This window comes from Odontesthes bonariensis, chromosome 21, assembly GCF_027942865.1.
Source record: "Odontesthes bonariensis isolate fOdoBon6 chromosome 21, fOdoBon6.hap1, whole genome shotgun sequence".
NCBI lineage: Eukaryota > Metazoa > Chordata > Actinopteri > Atheriniformes > Atherinopsidae > Odontesthes > Odontesthes bonariensis.
The window spans coordinates 12,164,329-12,184,581 of record NC_134526.1 but is presented as its reverse complement, the minus strand read 5'-3'; the positions used below and the strand labels follow the sequence as shown (position 1 = coordinate 12,184,581).

At 39.7% G+C, this 20,253-nt stretch overlaps 5 protein-coding genes and 1 pseudogene across 5 annotated transcripts; 4 read left to right on the top strand and 2 right to left on the bottom strand.

Annotated features, from left to right (window-relative positions):
* Window positions 1-1,863: 1,863 nt before the first annotated feature.
* LOC142370806 (hemoglobin cathodic subunit beta-like) lies at window positions 1,864-3,050 on the top strand. The gene is made up of 3 exons (XM_075453289.1): window positions 1,864-2,171; window positions 2,543-2,765; window positions 2,866-3,050. The coding sequence occupies exons 1-3, from the start codon at window positions 2,080-2,082 to the stop codon at window positions 2,992-2,994; spliced, it is 444 nt and encodes a 147-aa protein (XP_075309404.1). The 5' UTR covers window positions 1,864-2,079; the 3' UTR covers window positions 2,995-3,050.
* A 5,439-nt stretch (window positions 3,051-8,489) lies between these two features.
* On the top strand, window positions 8,490-10,821 carry LOC142370808 (hemoglobin subunit alpha-1). Its single transcript, XM_075453291.1, has 3 exons — window positions 8,490-9,544; window positions 9,625-9,832; window positions 10,610-10,821. The coding sequence occupies exons 1-3, from the start codon at window positions 9,450-9,452 to the stop codon at window positions 10,736-10,738; spliced, it is 432 nt and encodes a 143-aa protein (XP_075309406.1). The 5' UTR covers window positions 8,490-9,449; the 3' UTR covers window positions 10,739-10,821.
* Window positions 10,822-11,907: 1,086 nt separating this feature from the next.
* Window positions 11,908-12,756, bottom strand: LOC142370807 (hemoglobin subunit beta-like). Its single transcript, XM_075453290.1, has 3 exons — window positions 12,658-12,756; window positions 12,320-12,542; window positions 11,908-12,225 (listed from the first exon to the last, which is right to left on the bottom strand). Exons 1-3 carry the CDS (start codon window positions 12,747-12,749, stop codon window positions 12,097-12,099), a joined length of 444 nt encoding a protein of 147 aa, XP_075309405.1. The 5' UTR covers window positions 12,750-12,756; the 3' UTR covers window positions 11,908-12,096.
* A 1,746-nt stretch (window positions 12,757-14,502) lies between these two features.
* On the bottom strand, window positions 14,503-15,959 carry LOC142371893 (hemoglobin subunit alpha-1-like; annotated as a pseudogene).
* Window positions 15,960-16,572: 613 nt separating this feature from the next.
* LOC142371337 (hemoglobin subunit beta-like) lies at window positions 16,573-17,427 on the top strand. Its single transcript, XM_075453988.1, has 3 exons — window positions 16,573-16,716; window positions 16,793-17,015; window positions 17,110-17,427. Exons 1-3 carry the CDS (start codon window positions 16,574-16,576, stop codon window positions 17,236-17,238), a joined length of 495 nt encoding a protein of 164 aa, XP_075310103.1. The 5' UTR covers window position 16,573; the 3' UTR covers window positions 17,239-17,427.
* Window positions 17,428-18,145: 718 nt separating this feature from the next.
* Window positions 18,146-19,777, top strand: LOC142371891 (hemoglobin subunit beta-1-like). Its single transcript, XM_075454634.1, has 4 exons — window positions 18,146-18,150; window positions 18,568-18,681; window positions 19,385-19,520; window positions 19,615-19,777. The coding sequence occupies exons 1-4, from the start codon at window positions 18,146-18,148 to the stop codon at window positions 19,741-19,743; spliced, it is 384 nt and encodes a 127-aa protein (XP_075310749.1). The 3' UTR covers window positions 19,744-19,777.
* The last annotated feature ends 476 nt before the right edge of the window (window positions 19,778-20,253 follow it).

Below are 20,253 nucleotides of genomic sequence, written 5' to 3'. Positions count from 1 at the left end.
CAGGTGGCGCTGTAGTTGATGATTTCTCAGCATTCATTGCAGGTTACTTAGGATCAAATTATTGAATTTATGACAATGCTGACATTGTTTTGGATTCAATTTAATTTGATTGTTGAGCGTGCTCAAAGTGTCCCACCATATGTTCAGGGGGCTATTCCAGCTTTGAGTCATTTCTATACAAGGAACCAATGGTTTTCAAAATCTGAGACAATAAGTCTCCTGTTAGATAAAGTGTAGACAACATATTCAGTTCACCTTTTGGCTCATAGCTGATCAATTCCTGTATGGATCATGATTATGTTGTTCAATCCCATACACAGTTAGCTAATAAACTTATAACAACATATTGCTGTCTGACACATTGAGACTACAAAAATACATCAACTGTCTGCCCCTAGGTATTTATTTGTTTCTGACTCTGTAAAAACAGTCAGACTCCCCAGGGATTAATGTATCTGTGCTTTTCAACAACATTACAAACATTTGAGAAAAGCTTTTGCTAAATCATGCATACTCACCTCCATTCAATTAGCCTCCACCACCACGTCTGAAACTGATCAGTAAGAAGCTGCGCAGCACTCATCCAAGTTATCATTCAGTAACTTTCTGACAGTTGTTGCCATCACACCAATTAAAAACTGAAATATGTAAGACTCTGTGTATTTTTTTTTTTTTACTTTAAAAGTTTCCATAAAAGTTAATTAAGGTTTGATTTTTAGATTAAGTAAAAACAGTTTAGCCTACATGCACATTTAGTCATATTTGTGTTTAATTATCTGTAACGTAACATATCTGGATCTTAAAATTATGTTCTGTGCCTCGATTAAAAATCCTGTCCGTACTTTATTATTTATTGTTGTGAAACATCTTTCCATCTAGTACCAGACAAATAAGTAATAGTCTCTATAGTCTGTAAACTGATGTAGTGCTGCCAATGTTTGCAGCAGTTTTTAATTAAATTAATTTCATGTTGACAAAGTAGATTCAGATTTCAGTCAGAGTTTTAAGGAAAACTATGTTTTGTGCATTTTGTAAATGCACAACAAGGGGGCATTTGGGGAAAAATGGACAGGGTACTATAATTTGATAGACAAGACATAAATTATGTTGAGCTAAGTCACATAGGGGCGGCGATACCGTCATAGTTGAAACTATAAACATTTGGAGTTGGAGAGGAGTTGGAGAGGAACCATGGAGGTGGATCTTTGATTTAGAGAAGTGTGTGAGCCATGCAGGGAATTCAGTCAAAATACATGGCAGGATGACAGCAGTACGTCATCATATTTGGCTTTTGTCAGGGTGGAATCTGCTCGAGCGCACTTCCACGTTGCTGTCATCCAAGAGTGAAGCTATTTGATGTGGCCATCTATGCCCTCATGAGAGGCTCTCTGGTAAGGCTGCGATACAGTTCACGGAAAGCCAAGCTATTAGATATTGTTGATACATCCAGGAATCTACAGAACCTGAGCTTTTTGCATAGAAAAGGAATCAAGCACCTTATCCGAGTGCCTTATCCGTAAATCAGGCCTTTTTGTTACTTTTGTTTTATCAGGGATTCACAAATATTTAGAGACGTTTTGCATGATCATTCATAATTTCTTCAAAGAAAAAAAAACACACATCTAATAAATTCAGCAAAGCGAGGAGAAACGTTATTCCAACCACAATTAGTATCACGGTTCTTCAAATCCAGTTGATAAAAGGTCGTAAAACCAGAGAGAAAAAAAGTCGTCATCCGTTGGTTTTTGGTCTTAAAATCTAAAACGAATTAGGTCATTTGAGGCCAAAACACTAATGAAAAAAGTATGCATGAAGGCAATTGCAGAATGGTCCTTTGGATCATTTATTTGGGCGGGGTAAGCCTGAATGCCCAGATAAGGAAAGTTTATGTCACAATCTAAGCTGAGCAGCTGGTGGAAGCTTGCTAAAAACAAGACAGAGGCAAACTTTATGTTTGAAGACACTGTACAGCTTCCCTAAGTATCTCGATGTGTTTTGTACATGTCAGTTTATCCCTAATCGGTTTAATGTAAGGGGAGCACACTTAAGAAACTGTCTTTTTATTGATTACATGGCGCCATGGTCAAGTGGACAGACGAGGAGCGCCGCACTGTCAGATCAGTTTGGGAAAAAGTTGACATTGATGAGATTGGACCACAAGTGTTGGCAAGGTAGAGTTTGATTTTCAGTTATTCGTCTTTAAAGCATGCATGCCTCCAGCTAGATAATCGTATCTTGCTTGTCTCCCTTAAATAAAATAAAATAACAGCGAATTAGATTTTTGTTCCAAAGGGACGCAGAAATACTAAAGAGAAATTGCTTTATTTTCAAACCTTTATGTTATTTACAGGCCTTTCATTCATTCAGGACATTTCAGCACCATTTTAAAGCAAATTTCATGGCTTGAAAATGACTTCCATTTCCCTTGGTACCAATATGGATGGTTACAGTCTTACGTTTTTTCCTAGTTGTCAGTTGTGTTTTAATTTTTATGTGTTTGCGTGATACAAATTTGCCAGTTTCACACTTCTGATATTGACAGAACTCTGATTGTCTACCCCTGGACCGAGCGCTATTTCGGCATGTTTGGAGATATCTTCACAAACACTGCAATTTTGAGTAACGCCAAAGTTGCCGCCCATGGGAAGGTCTTGCTGAAAGCTTTGGACATTGGGGTGAAGAACATGGACAACATGAAAGCGGCGTACGCTGATCTGAGCAGGATGCACTATGAAAACCTCAACGTAGATCCCGATAACTTCAGAGTAGGCAATAAATATCCTGCATCTAAAGTGACAAATTGTTTAAGTGATACATTCCACATCCGCACAGACCGGATTCATTTTGCTTTCGTTTTATCCACAGCTGTTGGCAGACTGCATCACCATTAGCGTCGCCTGCAAACTCAAGAGCAACTTGGACCCTCGGGTCCAAGCAATCTGGCAGAAGTTTCTTACCGCTGTAGTCGAAGCTATGAACAGTCAGTACAAATGAGGAGCCACACACAGTGTTGGGTTAAGTCTACGAATAAAACTGATGTTTCAACCCTGGTCTGTTTTCCATCTTATCTTTGATGCCATAATCGTGAAATGTAACACTTCAGTATGTTTTATAACTGAGTAATTACTTTAAATGTGAGTTTTTATTAATTTCATGAGTGATGGCTTTCTACAAGTGTGCGTTTCAAGAAGCCTATTCAGTAACGTTGCAGTTCTTCATTCGGGATTTAACGACTCCTAGAGGCTTTGAGAGGTTTTACAGATTATTAAGAAACTAATGTGATTATTACAGGTCTTTCACTGTGGTTTCAATAACAGATTCAGATGAGCAACAGTCAGCTTCTTCAGATTGCAACATGCTTTTCATTCTGAATGGGTAAAATATAGCCGAGGCATCTGTTTAAACACAAAATGTGTCAGATTTGTTGCTTTTTTTTAGTGCTTGGGGTAGGCTAGAGTATCTGCGTTGGATTTTGTTGGTTTGTATATGAGGCAAACTTTTCAGTTGTTTATTATGAGGGGTAAAGATGGAAACTCATTATCACATTACTCGACACCCTCTGATTACACAATTTTACAACAATAAAGCTATACTGTTAAATTATTACAGTGACGCTATTGTGTTTGGATTTAATTAGTAAATGCCTGGATTTTGCTTCGTGAATTTTTACACACAAAGTATCTAAATTGACTTATATCATCGTCACACCATGTGGAATAGAGATCTGCGTCATGGCAGCAGGGTTTTCTCAGGTCCTTCCAGTGCAAAGCAGAGGATATTTGTTTGAGGTCTTCACGAGGCTGTGATATCATGAACCTATCAATAAGCCTGTTTTTGTAGGTAAGAATATCCCTTTTAATCACAATAGGTGTGGTACTGTTTTGTTTAAAGATGCTATGCAATTAAATTTGCGATTGCTCTGATGTAAACATTTCTGCAGGTGTGACCATCCAAGTTGGGATGTATTCATAAATTCATAAGCGATATTTCAAAGCACATCGTTTATCACGTAAGATACAAAATGTAAGATTCAATAAGAATAAGAAAAGATACGTCAAGCCTAAGGCTTGTATCTCAGTATTTAGCTTTTTATTTTTTGCAAAGACCAAAAAGTTTGATGTTTTAGATTTAAAAAAAAACGTTTCTGACCATGAGCACCACTCTTACACTTGATATTCTTTCATGTCTTTGACATATTTGGACATAATGGTAATATCAGTTTCCCAGTGGGCAACAGGAGTACAAGGAATAAGTCCAGGGTTGCTCCTCGCATTCCACTTATAAAATCTTGACCGTGGACTTTAGGTTCTTCTCACAATTGACTGAGTAGTTGACAACTATCTGAAGGAATATCAGTCATCATGAACAGTGTGATGTTCAGTATGCATGAAAGTACAACTGCAGTTAAATGAAGGAGGCCAAAGACACTGTCGAAAATAAACTAATATTGCCTTGAATTACGGGAAAAAGTTTTGTTGAAAGCAACAGAAACTATAAAATTATAAGGAAACAAAAACACAACTCAAAGGCAAGGCAAGTTTATTTGTATAGCGCAATTCAACAACAAGGTGATTCAAAGTGCTTTACAGATACATTCAAACAGTAGAAATAAAAAGCACGATTTAAATTTTAAACCAAAAGAAAAGAAATAAGAACAATAGATAAAATCAGATAGAATCAGTAGTTAAAATATGATTAAGTTTTGAAACTCAAGCTTCAGATTTGGAGCTTTATTCAAATGCAGCTGAAAATAGGTGTGTCTTCAACCTGGACTTAAATACACTGAGCATTTCAGCTGATCTGAGGCTTTCTGGGAGTTTATTCCAGACATGTGGAGCATAGAAGCTGAATGCAGCTTCTCCATGTCTGGTTCTGACTGGGAACTGATAAAAGACCGGATCCAGATGACCTGAGGGGTCTGGAAGGTTCATACTGGGTCAGGAGGTCACTGATGTATTTTGGTCCTAGACCATTCAGAGCTTTATAGACCAGCATCAGAACTTTAAAGTCTATCCTCTGATGGACAGGCAGTCAGTGTAAAGACCTCAGAGCTGGACTGATGTGGTCCACTTTTTTGGTCTTAGTGAGGACTCGAGCAGCAGAGTTCTGAATAAGCTGCAGTTGTCTAACTGACTTTTTAGGTAGACCTGTAAAAATGCTGTTACAGTAATCAAGCCTACTAAAGATGAATGCATGGACTAGTTTTTTCAGGTCCTGCTGAGACATCAGATCTTTTAACCTTGATATATTCTTAAGGTGATAGTAGGCTGACTTTGTTACTGCCTTAATGTGTTTTTCCAAATTTAGGTCTGAGTCCATCACTACACCCAGATTTCTGGCCTGGTTGGTAGTTTCTAGGTGTATAGATTGAAGTTCTGTGGTGACCTGTAATTGTTTCTCTTTGGCTCCAAAGACAATTACCTCAGTTTTGTTTTTGTTTAGCTGGAGAAAGTTGTGGCACATCCAGTCATTAATCTCTTCAATGCATTTACCAAGAGCCTGTACAGAGCCTTGGTCTCCTGGTGACATTGTAATATATATCTGCGTGTCATCTGCATAGCTATGGTAGTTTATTTTGTTGTTTTTTATAATCTGTGCCATTGGGAGCATGTAGATGTTAAACAGAAGAGGTCCCAGGATGGAACCTTGGGGAACTCCACAAGTGATTCTTGTCTGCTCAGATGTAAAGTTACCTATTGACACAAAGTACTTCCTGTTCTCTAAGTATGTTTTGAACCAGTTTAGTATAGTTCCGGAAAGACCCGCCCAGTTCTCCAGTTGTTTGAGTAATATATTGTGGTCAACTGTATCAAATGCAGCACCAAGATCTAGTAAAACTAAGACTGACATTTTTCCACCGTCTGTATTCAGACATATGTCATTAAACACTTTGGTCAGAGCAGTCTCAGTGCTGTGGTGCTGTCTGAAACCTGACTGGAAGGTGTCATAGCAGTTATTTTGTTTTAAAAAGTAATTAAGCTGTTGAAAAAACGCTAATGATCTTACTTAAAAATGGGAGATTTGAGATGGGCCTGTAGTTGCTCATTTGTGCCTTGTCAAGATTGTCCTTTTTCAGCAGAGGTTTGATTACAGTTTTTTTTTAGTGGCTCTGGAAACACACCCGACATTAAAGACAAGTTCACGATCAGTAAACTCAAGCTTCAGATTTGGAGCTTTATTCAAATGCAGCTGAAAATAGGTGTGTCTTCAACCTGGACTTAAATACACTGAGCATTTCAGCTGATCTGAGTAACAGGTCTGACTCTGACAAAATCTTTGAGACCCTTTTGAAAAAAGCTGTTGGCAGGATGTCTAAACAGCAAGAGGAGGAGTTCAGCTGACGTAAGATGTACTCCAGGTCTTTGCTGTTAATGGAACTGTGTCATGGTGTTTAAACGGGTTTTCGGTGGACACGGTACATATGCTGAACCTGCTGCTGATGTACCAACTGCTTGTCTAATATTTTGGATTTTGTCTGTGAAGAATTTGGCAAAGTCATTGCAGGCCATAGTGGAATGAAGTTCAGTTGCCACTAACACAGGAGGGTTTGTTAACCTGTCGACTGTAGCAAATAAGGCCCGAGCATTAGGACTGTTTTTGGTGATGATGTCAGAGAAATAGGACTTTCTTGCATTCCTGAGTTGTAAATTATTAGAGTGAAGTTTCTCTTTATAGATGTTGTAATGAACCTGGAGATTTGTTTTTCTCCATCTGCGCTCAGCTTTCCGACACTCTCTTATCCCATTTTTCACTGGTGTGGAATTTCTCCATGGAGACTTCTTCCTTCCAGAGATAACCTTCACCTTAATGGGAGCAATAGCATCCATAACATTTAACATTTTAGCATTGAAGCTACTGATGAGCTCATTGACTGAACCCCCGGACAGGGCAGGTGTTTAGGAGAAGACCTGGTTAAAGATCTCACTACTGTTTTCAGTTAAACACCGTTTTGAGATCACTGCTGTTGAGACATTTGTGTGCAGTGAAATCGTATTCTCAAAGAAAACACAGGAATGATCAGACAGGCCCACATCAGACACAGTAACCTCTGAAATGCTCAGACCCTTAGAGATCAGTAAGTGTAGAGTGTGCCCCCTATTGTGCGTGGCCTCTGTTACATGCTGAGTCAGCCCAAAGTTGTCCAGAGTGTTACTCAGGTTTTTAGTCCCTTTGTCCTGAGGGATGTCCACATGGATGTTAAAATCACCAACAATAATTACACAGTCAAAATCAACACATATCATAGACAGCAGTTCACTGAGGTCATCAAAAAAAAAAAAAAGAAGGGAGACAGAGGGAGTGTGTTTTCTTCACGTATCGTGAAACACTCACACTTGTTGCTGTTTGTTCAACATTGGATGGGCGCTGTCCTCTCGTTACTTATTCTGGTCCAGAGCAGGGACAGGAGGGGAGGACCTCGGACAGCTCCACGTGGACGCGGGTATCTGCTGGTTCAGGACCTCCGGTGTTCCCGTGATATACTTTCTACAGCAACGGTGTACCTCATTCCATGGTTACCTGGATGTTTGTTATTCAATTCAATTATTTAGGTCCATGTTAAGCACCACGTCACTGTGAATATTTAAGGATACTAAAAGTATAAAGGAAATGTACATTTTTTCTGTCCGCAAGAGGGCGCCACAACTTTGTAATAGAAATCCAAAGGAATCAAACGTCTTTAACAGTCAGGAGAAGCTAATAACTGTATTGTCACACAGTTATTTCAAGGTAGTACAGTTGAACCTTTTTAACTACAAGTGTGGTTAACTTTAATCGGGATAAGGAAACCTCGCAGACTCTGACTGTGGTGGTATTTGTGTCGCAATATTTACAAATCAAGTTTGTTAGTATAAATCCAAGAAAAAAAGTAGCAGTAGATAATTACATTGTCCTTCATGGTGCAGATTACAGAAACAACCCAAATTCTGTTGGATTAATCACGTCACAGCATATTCGTAACTAAAAGAGCTTTGTCGTTTGTGCCTTTGTAGGCGAAAAACAATGAATGAAGTATTACCTGCGCCAGTCACAGTAAGTATTGCCATTGAACCATGAACAATCTGGAGGATGCAGGATTATAACAAAAAATAAATAAAAAAATCACTGATCCTGAAAAGTATTTAAACCTCTCAAAAATCTGCAACCTTTTCAAAAGCACACAAAGACGATGATCAGCTCCAGTCTCAGCCTGAAGATAAACAGTTATAGAGGTGAACAATGAGCTGAAGGTGGACCTTATTTTGTTTTGGGCCTACCTGGCAAATATGAAGTCCATTAGACCTCTGAAGTAACGTTCAGTGCATTAAGCCTTGGTGTTTTCTGACTGTATGGCGTGTGTCTCCAGACGGTAATATCCTCCCTATCACGCCCTCTATTTCCGCCCAGTTAATGCAGAAAAATCTGCTGTCAGCGCATTAGTTTACCGGTGTCAGCTTTGGTTTTATTAAAAATGAATCCATATCAAACAGTGGAGATTAAAAAAAAATGCTCACATTATTACAGCTACAGATCTGGCGAATATGTGAGTCATCAGGCTTCTAGAAATCTCCGCTGTGCCGTAATGTTGTGGCAAGAAAATGATCGCATTAGATTGCCTTCACACTGATAAAACCATACGTGTAATTAAATGAAACAGACAGCAAGTGACCTCTTCGACTTCAAATGCACTTGTGCTGCAAAGTGAGGCTGCTGCTTGCATTGCTGAAAACATTATCTCGCTCCCCTCCGCGGAGCCGCCCCTTGACGTTTAGATAAGGCAGGAAACACACCACTTAATGGCAACAACCGTCACCGCAAATGACCCCAGTCATCACGTTGGTGTCCACTGATAAGCAGATATTTATTAATTACAGAAGTTAGATTTTTAAATCAGGATCATTGGACTGCCATAGGCCACACTAGATTTAAGTTCGGTCAAATCTTCAGGCTGTCAAAGAAATAGCTTTGCAATTGGCTTTTTTATGGGGCTTACTTCTAGTGTTTCATGGCATATTGATACCTTTATACCCTAAACATAGAACAGTCAAGGAAAATCCTCGTGATAAATTGTACGGAATTTGACAAGCAATTTGCCTTCAATGAGCTCATGCAATTTTGCAATTGAACTTCAAATCTCTCGTTTCTGACTGTCTCTTGTTTAAAAAACAACTCCTACAGATTTTTTTCCACTTCTTGCCTCTGAAAATGTGTATTTTGAGTTCCTTAATTGTTGATTGAATTTAAACAATATGTGAAGCTCTTCAAACAGTCACCTATGATCGACTGTTGGTTTCGAGAGAGCCTCTGTGACCGTGTTCTTTCGTTTATCTCCTGCTAGCTGTAACAGATCACTTGGAACCTGTCCAAATGCACATATCTTGGAGGTAATTCTGGTGTGACCATGCCCTGTTACTTATATAAAACCCGCTATAGGTTTGTGATGTGGGCATTCAAACCAAACAAACTGCAAGATGAGTCTCACCGCCAAGGACAAGGAAGCAGTCAAGTCCTTCTGGGCTAAAGCGTCTGGCAAGGCCGACATGATCGGCTCTGATGCTCTGTCCAGGTAAACATGGCACCACACTCATTGATACAGCTTGATTTATTTTTTTATGCATTTGCTAATTCACTTGTGTTTTTTCCCAGGATGCTGGTAGTGTACCCTCAGACCAAGACTTACTTCTCCCACTGGAAGGACCTGAGCCCCGGCTCTGCCCCGGTGAATAAGCACGGAAAGACCGTGATGGGTGGAGTTGCTCTTGCTGTGAGCAAAATCGACGATATTGCCGCAGGCCTTCTTAACCTCAGTGAGCTGCATGCCTTCACTCTGAGAGTGGACCCTGCTAACTTCAAGGTACAGAGTTTAACAACTGTTTTGTCCTTGCTCTGTAGCTTCAATTATTCTCACACAGTCTCAAAGCCACCAGTCGTGGTCATATCAAATCAGATTTGATCAAAATATTTCTGTCACTATAAGGAGTTTCCAAGACTTTTCTCCTCTCCTCTCTACAATCCTCATATTCACGCATCTGGTTAAGGGGTTGCTTTTCATATAGATTAGCAAAATGGTCTGTGACTGCTTTTTACACGACAGTGCCCTGAGTGGGATTGGGTTTTCAAAGTAACTCTTTCGGTTATGTGTTGCACATGGATCCAGGTTTTTAACAGCCTCTGCTGGTAAAGATTGTGGCATTTCTGAAAGAAAGTTGGCTTTTCAAAATGAACAGCATTTCAGAAATTGTACACAAAACTGACAGAGAGTTAGTTCACCCCCAAAAGAAGGATAATCCGTGAGAATATTATTAAAACATGACTGTTAATGTGTATAGCAACGCACTCTGAGCCATGCATAGGGGTCATTTACACGTACTGATCATACAACATTGAGTCAACATTTACATTTAAAAAAAAAAGAATTCGTTACATTTAACACTATGTGACCTTTATTGATGGCGTTTCCACTAACCCTTTCACTTATCACTTGTGCCCGATGTATCTCAATCTTGAGGTAATTTATTAAACAAATATTTAAAAAGGAAGGTAAAGAGGGGTTTATAATCCTGTTATTCCGGATATGTTTTGCGAAAAAACTATTTGGTCATTTTTACATATATATATCATCTTTTCACAGATTCTCTCCCACAACATCCTCGTGGTTATGGCCATCATGTTCCCAGATGACTTCAGCCCAGAGGTCCATGTGGCTATGGACAAGTTCCTGGCTGCGCTGTCCCGCGCCCTGTCTGAGAAATACAGATAAACGGCTCAGGACAAGCAGCAGATGATGGACAACGGCCTTAGATACACCGTGTCAGTCTGAATCTGAATAAAAGATCAAATGCACTGAACGTGTCCTATTTTTAAAATATATATATATTTTTAATGTCGTTTTTCTGCTGGTTTGTCAGGTTGAAAGGGTTTCAGGTCAGCAACACACTCGGGGAATATGTAGTGTTTCACAATTTAACGCGCACGCTATTTTGATGAAGCAGGTGGGATTTTCAGACTCGCTCCAGGAAAAATCTAAAAAACTTCAACGCATCAAATTGGAGAAAAAACGTGAAGTGAGATTAATATTACAACTTGTCTGTTTGACCACATTTCTATAGGAATTTGTGCCCATTATGTCCCAGTCGCAAGGCTGACATTACCACTGACGTCATCTTGCATTACTTCTAAGTAGTTAAGTAGTTGCCCTTGAGCAAGGCACCGTATCCCCATGCTCCCCGGGGGCTGTGAATGACTGCCCACCGCTCCAGGTTGGCATCTATGAGTGTGTGACCCTGTGCATGTGTGTGTCAACAGGTACAAATGTTTCGTGTGTATGCATGACCAATAGATCTGATCTTGATCTTAATAAACAGACCTGTAAAAACTCCCATCTGGCGCCCCGGTTGCCCTTAGCTCGGGTCGTACCAGATGTCTCAGAGCTCAAAGCCCTTGAGTAGTATCTCTTATTATTCTTGGAATCTGATGAAACTACTTTAACAAGCTCCGAGTGCTCCCATTACCAATAATATCACCACACCAATGTTTAACTCTCCCTTTCAGCCCTTGGCATTTTTCTCGGTCTTCTCGTGTTCCTCCCTCTTGATGCAGTCGCCTGATATCACTACTGCCTTCCTCAGAATTTTGTCGACCACCACTATCCAGTTTGTTAGGTATCACCAGATTCTCAGTCTGGATCTCAAATTTTCAGAAGATCTTAGCACTTCCATTTTTGACCGCTTTGAGGTACCTCCCATTTTGATTTTAAGGCTCAAAACCGATGGTTGGAAACGTTGCTTAATATTACGGTTCACCAATATTAAACATCCTCCACTAAGTAAAAAAAAAAAACATAAGCCACTGTATGTTTGAGACTGTATTGCAATTATTTATGTGGGTAAAAATGTAATAAGAAAAAATAAATCTAAGGCAGAATATAAAAAAAATCATTCAAAGACTGTTAAACTTTCATCGGTGATCATTTTTGTTTAATTTTTCTTCAGCTTTATTGACAATAAACAGAGACAACTAAACAGCTTGTATGTGCATTGATATTCATGAGCTTATTTGTGATAGTGGATTAAAGGAGAACAGAAACAGAACAACATGTGGAGGTCCTCTGCTGAAGCTTTAGTGGTACTGCTTCCTCAGAGCGGACACCACCACTGCCAGGAACTTCTGAAAAGCAGCGTGGACTTCAGGAGTGAAGTTTTTGCCCAATTGACTGCCAACCACAATGGTCAGGCAGTCGGCCAGGAGCTGCAGTCAAACACAACATAATATCCATAAAACAAAAGAAGAAACAACACGAACAGTGACGTCATCGGATATCAATACCAGTCTTTCCAATTACCTTGAAGTTGTCAGGGTCCACTTGCAGTTTCTCGGAGTGCAGCACGCTCAGCTCTGCATATGTTTGTTTGATGTTGTCCATGTTCTGCACAGCTCGTTCCAGACCAGCGAGGACCACCTTTCCGTGAGCTGCAACCCTCGGATTTGATGTGATAGCAGCAGCGTTGTACAGGTTTCCAAAACGGCCAAAGTACCTCTGAGTCCAGGGGTAGACAACCAGACACCTGAGGAACCCCCCTAACAGCTAAATCACTCTGTTACATCAACTCATTTCGTATTAAAAAAATATCTTATTTTTCTGTGCTTCTGTTACGGGACAAATAAAGAAATAAATATCACCTGGCAAGAGCTGCAGGGCCCACGATGTCATAGTCTATTTTTGAGAAGATGTCCTGGATGGTAGCGCGCTCGAAGTCTGTCCATTTGACCATTTTGACTCTCAGACTCTTTGCCTTCGTGGTCGTATGGCCCACCACACGCATCTTTTAATGGAACAGTTTTGCTCCCCCAACGTTATCAGATGGGTGGAGTTTGACAGTGTGACGTCAATGAGCTTTGATTTTCTGGAGTTGCAAAAGTGATAAGGAAAGACCAAAAGCCCACTGCATGAAATGTATCTGATGTTAAAGAAAAAGTCAGCGGACGTGGTCAGTCTTTGCACGCTCGTAAGAAATAAAGGATTATTGACTGTAAATGTCCGGCTGAAAGAAGACTTGGCAGACATGAAAATTGTCCTCAACAGCAGCTCCTCAAGCGTTATGAAGATCTCTCAAAGTATTATTTAGACACCAGCTGCTTTTTCACTCATTTTCAGTCAAATAGTTGCTGCATATCATTTTCAGAGGAATGCGGCAATGGACAAGTTCCTGATGGAACTGTCTCTTGTCCTGTTTGAGATAAACAGCAAGCAGAAGCAGGAGCACAAGATAAACCATATATAATCTCAGTATAATTTTGAATAAAATATTAAATGCAATTGAAACTGCAATGGTATACTTTTGTGATCTCGTGTTTCTCTTATTTTGGACAAGAAGGATTTTAAGTTACAGAAACAGCATTGCGGTCACCAACACTATGAGTCTACATCTACAGGTCAGCATTTAAAGGTGCATAATCTTTGCTTTAATGAAACAGGATTAAAACATTCAAACATACTTTTTTTCCTTGGACAAGAGGAACTGTATCTTTATAAGATATGTTTGTGCAGTGTACATGACTTCCATATGAATTTACATGGTAATTTGTTTGTTACTGTTTTTTATTTTCTCTTGTCTATAACAGGCAAGTGGGAAAGCAATGCCCAAAAGACACTGCACATGTGTTCAAAGTATCCACATTTGTGGCTTTATACATGGCGTTTTTGTAAAACTTTGAATGAAGAGTAATTCTCCTCACACAAGTAATCATCTTAAGGAATTTCAATGTGGCATCTATGACTTCAAAGTTCCTAAATAGCAGTTTCCAGGAGAAATTAGGGAAATCTTACAATCCACGTCATCAAGACATGTATGCAAATATGTTGCTAATGCAGCATTGAGAACCTGATTGGGAAATTGTAAAATATTGTATGTGATCAAAAGGATTTTAGGAAACTTCCCTTTTATATAATTTCTTTTACATGAAATCCGTAGAAAATAATTCCTAATCATCCCATTTCTGTCATGCAACATATAGTTAAAACTGCAAAATATATGCTATTATTCACAAATTCAATTAATTATAACAAAAAATATATTTTAATCATCTAAATTACGCACCGAAGATGTTTCATTGTGATATCTATTTTTTTCCCAGCTATTCAAGTTTTAAAATGTCCTTCATGATAAATTCCATCACATAAATGATGAAACTCCTAAAGGTACGAGAACTTGGCAGGGACGGTTTAAGATAGAGTAAGATTAAAGTACCAAAGCAAAATAAAAAACTTTAGCTCAGCAGCCATAGCTGTAACATTACATGTTGTGTGTATTGTTGTATCTTACAAATTGTTATTGTCATAAAATGATAGAACTTTAGACTCCTCTTCTTTGATCTGATTTAAGAGTGATTGATATTTTCTCTGGAATAAAACAAGATGTTGACAAGTGCTGTTGACATAGTATTTGTACCACTACATAAACAACCCGGACAGTTTATTTGCGTTTAATCTTTTATTGAAATTCAGAGAGTATATAAGGCCACTGCTGTCCTCCATCTGGCCCAGCTCCTGTCTGCTGTCATCTGTATTTCTCGGACAGAGCACGGGACACTACAGCCAGGAACTTGTCCATAGCCACATGGATCTCTGGGGTGAAGTCATCTGGGAACATGATGGCCATGACCACAAGGATGTTTTGAGAAAGAATCTGTAAAAAAACAAAAAAAAAAAGGAAAAAAAAAGAACGCCATTTAATCTCATGGAATTTGTTTTTGAGTTTCAATTCCAATGAGGAAACAGTGAGACAGTTGTCCGTGTATCACCCTCATTATTACCTTGAAGTTAGCAGGGTCCACTCGCTGAGTGAAGGCATGCAGCTCACTGAGGTTAAAGGATAAGACCGGTTTTTTGACATTGGGCCCTTGATTTCACATTATAGCATGATGTTCTACTCACCCCTGCTTGTTGTTTGTCATTTGGAGCTGTTCCGAAGATATTCGCGAGGCGTCTGGCTGCTCTCTTGAGATATTCGGCCATGAAACGGTTTCCTATGGGCAAGCTCATACAGGCACAAACTATGCTGTTTATAATTTATTAATTACTCTACACTAGCACTGATAACGTGGAGGTGCGTCGCTTACTTAAAAAAATCCGGGTTATTGTAATTTTGATTTTTTTGTCGTAAAGTGGGTGTTACTGACGTCATCGTCGTGCTACTGCCACAGACAGCCCACAGACCTGCTGCCTATTTATTCATTCGGCTAAAATTCAAAATTAGTAACCCGGATTTTTTTAAGTAAGCGACGCACCTCCACGTTATCAGTGCTGGTGTAGAGTAATTAATAAATTATAAACAGCATAGTTTGTACCTGTATAAGCTTGCCCATAGGAAACCGTTTCATGGCCGAATATCTCAAGAGAGCAGCCGGACGCCTCGCGAATATCTTCGGAACAGCTCCAAATGACCAACAACAAGCAGGGGTGAGTAGAACATCATGTTATAATGTGAATTCAAGGGCCCAATGTCAAAAAACCGGTCTTATCCTTTAAGAAGCCCTGATGAAAGATCGTCGATTTTGCTCACAGCTTCAGCAACTTCACCCATCACGGTTTTCCGTGCTTGATCACCGGGGCAGATCCGGGCTTCAGGTCCTTCCAGTGGGATAAGTAAGTCTTGGTCTGCGGGTACACTACCAGCATCCTGGGCAAAAACAAATATGTAAAAAGATATGAAAATATCAACATATCCACGTTAGTTTAGGTTTCATGTTTCATGTTTACCTGGTCAGAGCATCAGGGCCGATTTCGTCCACCCTACCAGCCACTTTGGACCAGAAGGTCCTGACTGCTTCCTTGTCCTTTGCAGTGAGACTCATCTTGATTGTTGTTGTGGCTGTTGCAAACAGAAGGGCTTTTTATACACGAAACATGGACACACGCAGGTCACCCCGTGAGATATGTGCGCTTTGACGTGTTCCAAGTGATATGAAAACTAAACACAAAACTAAACTTGGGCAAAGATGACCCTCTAGTTATCAGATGAGCTTCACACATCAAACTTGAATTAATACAAATTCACGCACACTTAAGTCCAAAAAAATGGAGTGACAGAGCTCCAAGTCTTTCAGTGTAGATATTGAAAAAATACTGAAAGAGGAAATACAATACCCGAAAGTTGGATCCGTTAAAACCTGTCACATTACATAAAACTTACATAAAAATAAACAGAAAATAAGACATCGTTAGTAAATTGGATTGCTTTTTTCAAACAAGTATATATGTACCCTTATTGTGTTGTAAAAAAATATCAATAAGAATATGAATATCAACATTTTGTTATAGGGTTGATTTTTATGCAAGTTTTGTCAATGTGATGACCAGAACTTTTTTTTAAAAAAGCCGGACATTTACAGTGAATAATCCTTTATTTCTTACGAGCGTGCAAAGACTGACCACGTCGGCTGACTTTTTCTTTAACATCAGATACATTTCATGCAGTGGGCATTTGGTCTTTCCTTATCACTTTTGCAACTCCAGAAAATCAAAGCTCATTGACGTCACACTGTCAAACTCCACCCATCTGATAGCGTTGGGGGAGCAAAACTGTTCCATTAAAAGATGCGTGTGGTGGGCCATACGACCACGAAGGCAAGGAGTCTGAGAGTCAAAATGGTCAAATGGACAGACTTCGAGCGCGCTACCATCCAGGACATCTTCTCAAAAATAGACTATGACATCGTGGGCCCTGCAGCTCTTGCCAGGTGATATTTATTTCTTTATTTGTCCCGTAACAGAAGCACAGGAAAATAAGATATAGTTTATTGGGTGTTTCCTCAGGTGTCTGGTTGTCTACCCCTGGACTCAGAGGTACTTTGGCCGTTTTGGAAACCTGTACAACGCTGCTGCTATCACATCAAATCCGAGGGTTGCAGCTCACGGAAAGGTGGTCCTCGCTGGTCTGGAACGAGCTGTGCAGAACATGGACAACATCAAACAAACATATGCAGAGCTGAGCGTGCTGCACTCCGAGAAACTGCAAGTGGACCCTGACAACTTCAAGGTAATTGGAAAGACTGGTATTGATATCCGATGACGTCACTGTTCGTGTTGTTTCTGCTTTTGTTTTATGGATATTATGTTGTGTTTGACTGCAGCTCCTGGCCGACTGCCTGACCATTGTGGTTGGCAGTCAATTGGGCAAAAACTTCACTCCTGAAGTCCACGCTGCTTTTCAGAAGTTCCTGGCAGTGGTGGTGTCCGCTCTGAGGAAGCAGTACCACTAAAGCTTCAGCAGAGGACCTCCACATGTTGTTCTGTTTCTGTTCTCCTTTAATCCACTATCACAAATAAGCTCATGAATATCAATGCACATACAAGCTGTTTAGTTGTCTCTGTTTATTGTCAATAAAGCTGAAGAAAAATTAAACAAAAATGATCACCGATGAAAGTTTAACAGTCTTTGAATGATTTTTTTTATATTCTGCCTTAGATTTATTTTGCCTTATTACATTTTTACCCACATAAATACTTGCAATACAGTCTCAAACATACAGTGGCTTATGTTTTTTTTTTTTTACTTAGTGGAGGATGTTTAATATTGGTGAACCGTAATATTAAGCAACGTTTCCAACCATCGGTTTTGAGCCTTAAAATCAAAATGGGAGGTACCTCAAAGCGGTCAAAAATGGAAGTGCTAAGATCTTCTTAAAATTTGAGATCCAGACTGAGAATCTGGTGATACCTAACAAACTGGATAGTGGTGGTCGACAAAATTCTGAGGAAGGCAGTAGTGATATCAGGCGACTGCATCAAGAGGGAGGAACACGAGAAGACCGAGAAAAATGCCAAGGGCTGAAAGGGAGAGTTAAACATTGGTGTGATATTATTGGTAATGGGAGCACTCGGAGCTTGTTAAAGTAGCTCTGAGGCATCTGGTACGACCCGAGCTAAGGGCAACCGGGGCGCCAGATGGGAGTTTTTACAGGTCTGTTTATTAAGATCAAGATCCGATCTATTGGTCATGCTACATGCATACACACGAAACATTTGTACCTGTTGACACACACATGCACAGGGTCACACACTCATAGATGCCAACCTGGAGCGGTGGGCAGTCATTCACAGCCCCCGGGGAGCATGGGGATACGGTGCCTTGCTCAAGGGCAACTACTTACTTAGAAGTAATGCAAGATGACGTCAGTGGTAATGTCAGCCTTGCGACTGGGACATAATGGGCACAAATTCCTGTAGAAATGTGGTCAAACAGACAAGTTGTAATATTAATCTCACTTCACGTTTTTTCTCCAATTTGATGCGTTGAAGTTTTTTAGATTTTTCCTGGAGCGAGTCTGAAAATCCCACCTGCTTCATCAAAATAGCGTGCGCGTTAAATTGTGAAACACTACATATTCCCCGAGTGTGTTGCTGACCTGAAACCCTTTCAATCTGACAAACCAGCAGAAAAACCACATTAAAAAAATATATATATATTTTAAAAATAGGACACGTTCAGTGCATTTGATCTTTTATTCAGATTCAGACTGACACGGTGTATCTAAGGCCGTTGTCCATCATCTGCTGCTTGTCCTGAGCCGTTTATCTGTATTTCTCAGACAGGGCGCGGGACAGCGCAGCCAGGAACTTGTCCATAGCCACATGGACCTCTGGGCTGAAGTCATCTGGGAACATGATGGCCATAACCACGAGGATGTTGTGGGAGAGAATCTGTGAAAAGATGATATATATATATGTAAAAATGACCAAATAGTTTTTTCGCAAAACATATCCGGAATAACAGGATTATAAACCCCTCTTTACCTTCCTTTTTAAATATGTTTGTTTAATAAATTACCTCAAGATTGAGATACATCGGGCACAAGTGATAAGTGAAAGGGTTAGTGGAAACGCCATCAATAAAGGTCACATAGTGTTAAATGTAACGAATTCTTTTTTTTTTAAATGTGAATGTTGACTCAATGTTGTATGATCAGTACGTGTAAATGACCCCTATGCATGGCTCAGAGTGCGTTGCTATACACATTAACAGTCATGTTTTAATAATATTCTCACGGATTATCCTTCTTTTGGGGGTGAACTAACTCTCTGTCAGTTTTGTGTACAATTTCTGAAATGCTGTTCATTTTGAAAAGCCAACTTTCTTTCAGAAATGCCACAATCTTTACCAGCAGAGGCTGTTAAAAACCTGGATCCATGTGCAACACATAACCGAAAGAGTTACTTTGAAAACCCAATCCCACTCAGGGCACTGTCGTGTAAAAAGCAGTCACAGACCATTTTGCTAATCTAAATGAAAAGCAACCCCTTAACCAGATGCGTGAATATGAGGATTGTAGAGAGGAGAGGAGAAAAGTCTTGGAAACTCCTTATAGTGACAGAAATATTTTGATCAAATCTGATTTGATATCCGAGGGTTGCAGCTCACGGAAAGGTGGTCCTCGCTGGTCTGGAACGAGCTGTGCAGAACATGGACAACATCAAACAAACATATGCAGAGCTGAGCGTGCTGCACTCCGAGAAACTGCAAGTGGACCCTGACAACTTCAAGGTAATTGGAAAGACTGGTATTGATATCCGATGACGTCACTGTTCGTGTTGTTTCTGCTTTTGTTTTATGGATATTATGTTGTGTTTGACTGCAGCTCCTGGCCGACTGCCTGACCATTGTGGTTGGCAGTCAACTGGGCAAAAACTTCACTCCTGAAGTCCACGCTGCTTTTCAGAAGTTCCTGGCAGTGGTGGTGTCCGCTCTGAGGAAGCAGTACCACTAAAGCTTCAGCAGAGGACCTCCACATGCCCTCTCTTTTTTTTCCATGTCTCAGAATAATGATATCTCTCAATAAAAAAAAGGTTTGTTTTAAAATTCTTTGTTTGTTTCAAACATATTCAATGTATTTTTCAAAAAGGAGAAAATATTTAAAAAAAATTGCGGATTTATCGGAAAAAAACAAAAGTAGCCATAACATTTTCACACATCAAAATTTGAAAACGATTAATTTTGACCTCCCAAAAGAGCTGGTATTGCTCTCGTATGGAAGTTGATGGTAAAACCATTCCATCGTTTAGATGTTTTGACTGTAAAATGATGGCTCCGTGAGTCACATATTTGAGATAGAAAAGACTGTGTCAGCAATAATCAGTAATTAACTCTGTTATTACACGCACGTAAATGCGTGCAGTAACCCTGAGGTTTAGGGTAACCCTACATTTTTGTAAAACACAAGACTATTGTAATTTGTCTATATAGTGTACTTCATGGTGTTAAAGTATCACTGTTAGTA

What these genes read in the sequence shown, in the direction of transcription:
- LOC142371891 (XM_075454634.1), top strand. An exon ending in GATGTTGTGGGAGAGAATCT is followed by an intron (nt 18,682 to 19,384) that starts GTGAAAAGATGA and finishes TTGATATCCGAG; the next exon opens with GGTTGCAGCTCACGGAAAGG. An exon ending in TGGACCCTGACAACTTCAAG is followed by an intron (nt 19,521 to 19,614) that starts GTAATTGGAAAG and finishes GTTTGACTGCAG; the next exon opens with CTCCTGGCCGACTGCCTGAC.
- LOC142370807 (XM_075453290.1), bottom strand. Translation starts at nt 12,749, where the DNA reads ATGGTCAAATGGACAGACTTCGAGCGCGCTACCATCCAGGACATCTTC. An exon ending in GGCCCTGCAGCTCTTGCCAG is followed by an intron (nt 12,543 to 12,657) that starts GTGATATTTATT and finishes GGGGTTCCTCAG; the next exon opens with GTGTCTGGTTGTCTACCCCT. An exon ending in TGGACCCTGACAACTTCAAG is followed by an intron (nt 12,226 to 12,319) that starts GTAATTGGAAAG and finishes GTTTGACTGCAG; the next exon opens with CTCCTGGCCGACTGCCTGAC.
- LOC142370808 (XM_075453291.1), top strand. Translation starts at nt 9,450, where the DNA reads ATGAGTCTCACCGCCAAGGACAAGGAAGCAGTCAAGTCCTTCTGGGCT. An exon ending in GGCTCTGATGCTCTGTCCAG is followed by an intron (nt 9,545 to 9,624) that starts GTAAACATGGCA and finishes GTTTTTTCCCAG; the next exon opens with GATGCTGGTAGTGTACCCTC. An exon ending in TGGACCCTGCTAACTTCAAG is followed by an intron (nt 9,833 to 10,609) that starts GTACAGAGTTTA and finishes ATCTTTTCACAG; the next exon opens with ATTCTCTCCCACAACATCCT.
- LOC142371337 (XM_075453988.1), top strand. Translation starts at nt 16,574, where the DNA reads ATGCGTGTGGTGGGCCATACGACCACGAAGGCAAGGAGTCTGAGAGTC. An exon ending in GGCCCTGCAGCTCTTGCCAG is followed by an intron (nt 16,717 to 16,792) that starts GTGATATTTATT and finishes GTGTTTCCTCAG; the next exon opens with GTGTCTGGTTGTCTACCCCT. An exon ending in TGGACCCTGACAACTTCAAG is followed by an intron (nt 17,016 to 17,109) that starts GTAATTGGAAAG and finishes GTTTGACTGCAG; the next exon opens with CTCCTGGCCGACTGCCTGAC.
- LOC142370806 (XM_075453289.1), top strand. Translation starts at nt 2,080, where the DNA reads ATGGTCAAGTGGACAGACGAGGAGCGCCGCACTGTCAGATCAGTTTGG. An exon ending in GGACCACAAGTGTTGGCAAG is followed by an intron (nt 2,172 to 2,542) that starts GTAGAGTTTGAT and finishes TGATATTGACAG; the next exon opens with AACTCTGATTGTCTACCCCT. An exon ending in TAGATCCCGATAACTTCAGA is followed by an intron (nt 2,766 to 2,865) that starts GTAGGCAATAAA and finishes TTTTATCCACAG; the next exon opens with CTGTTGGCAGACTGCATCAC.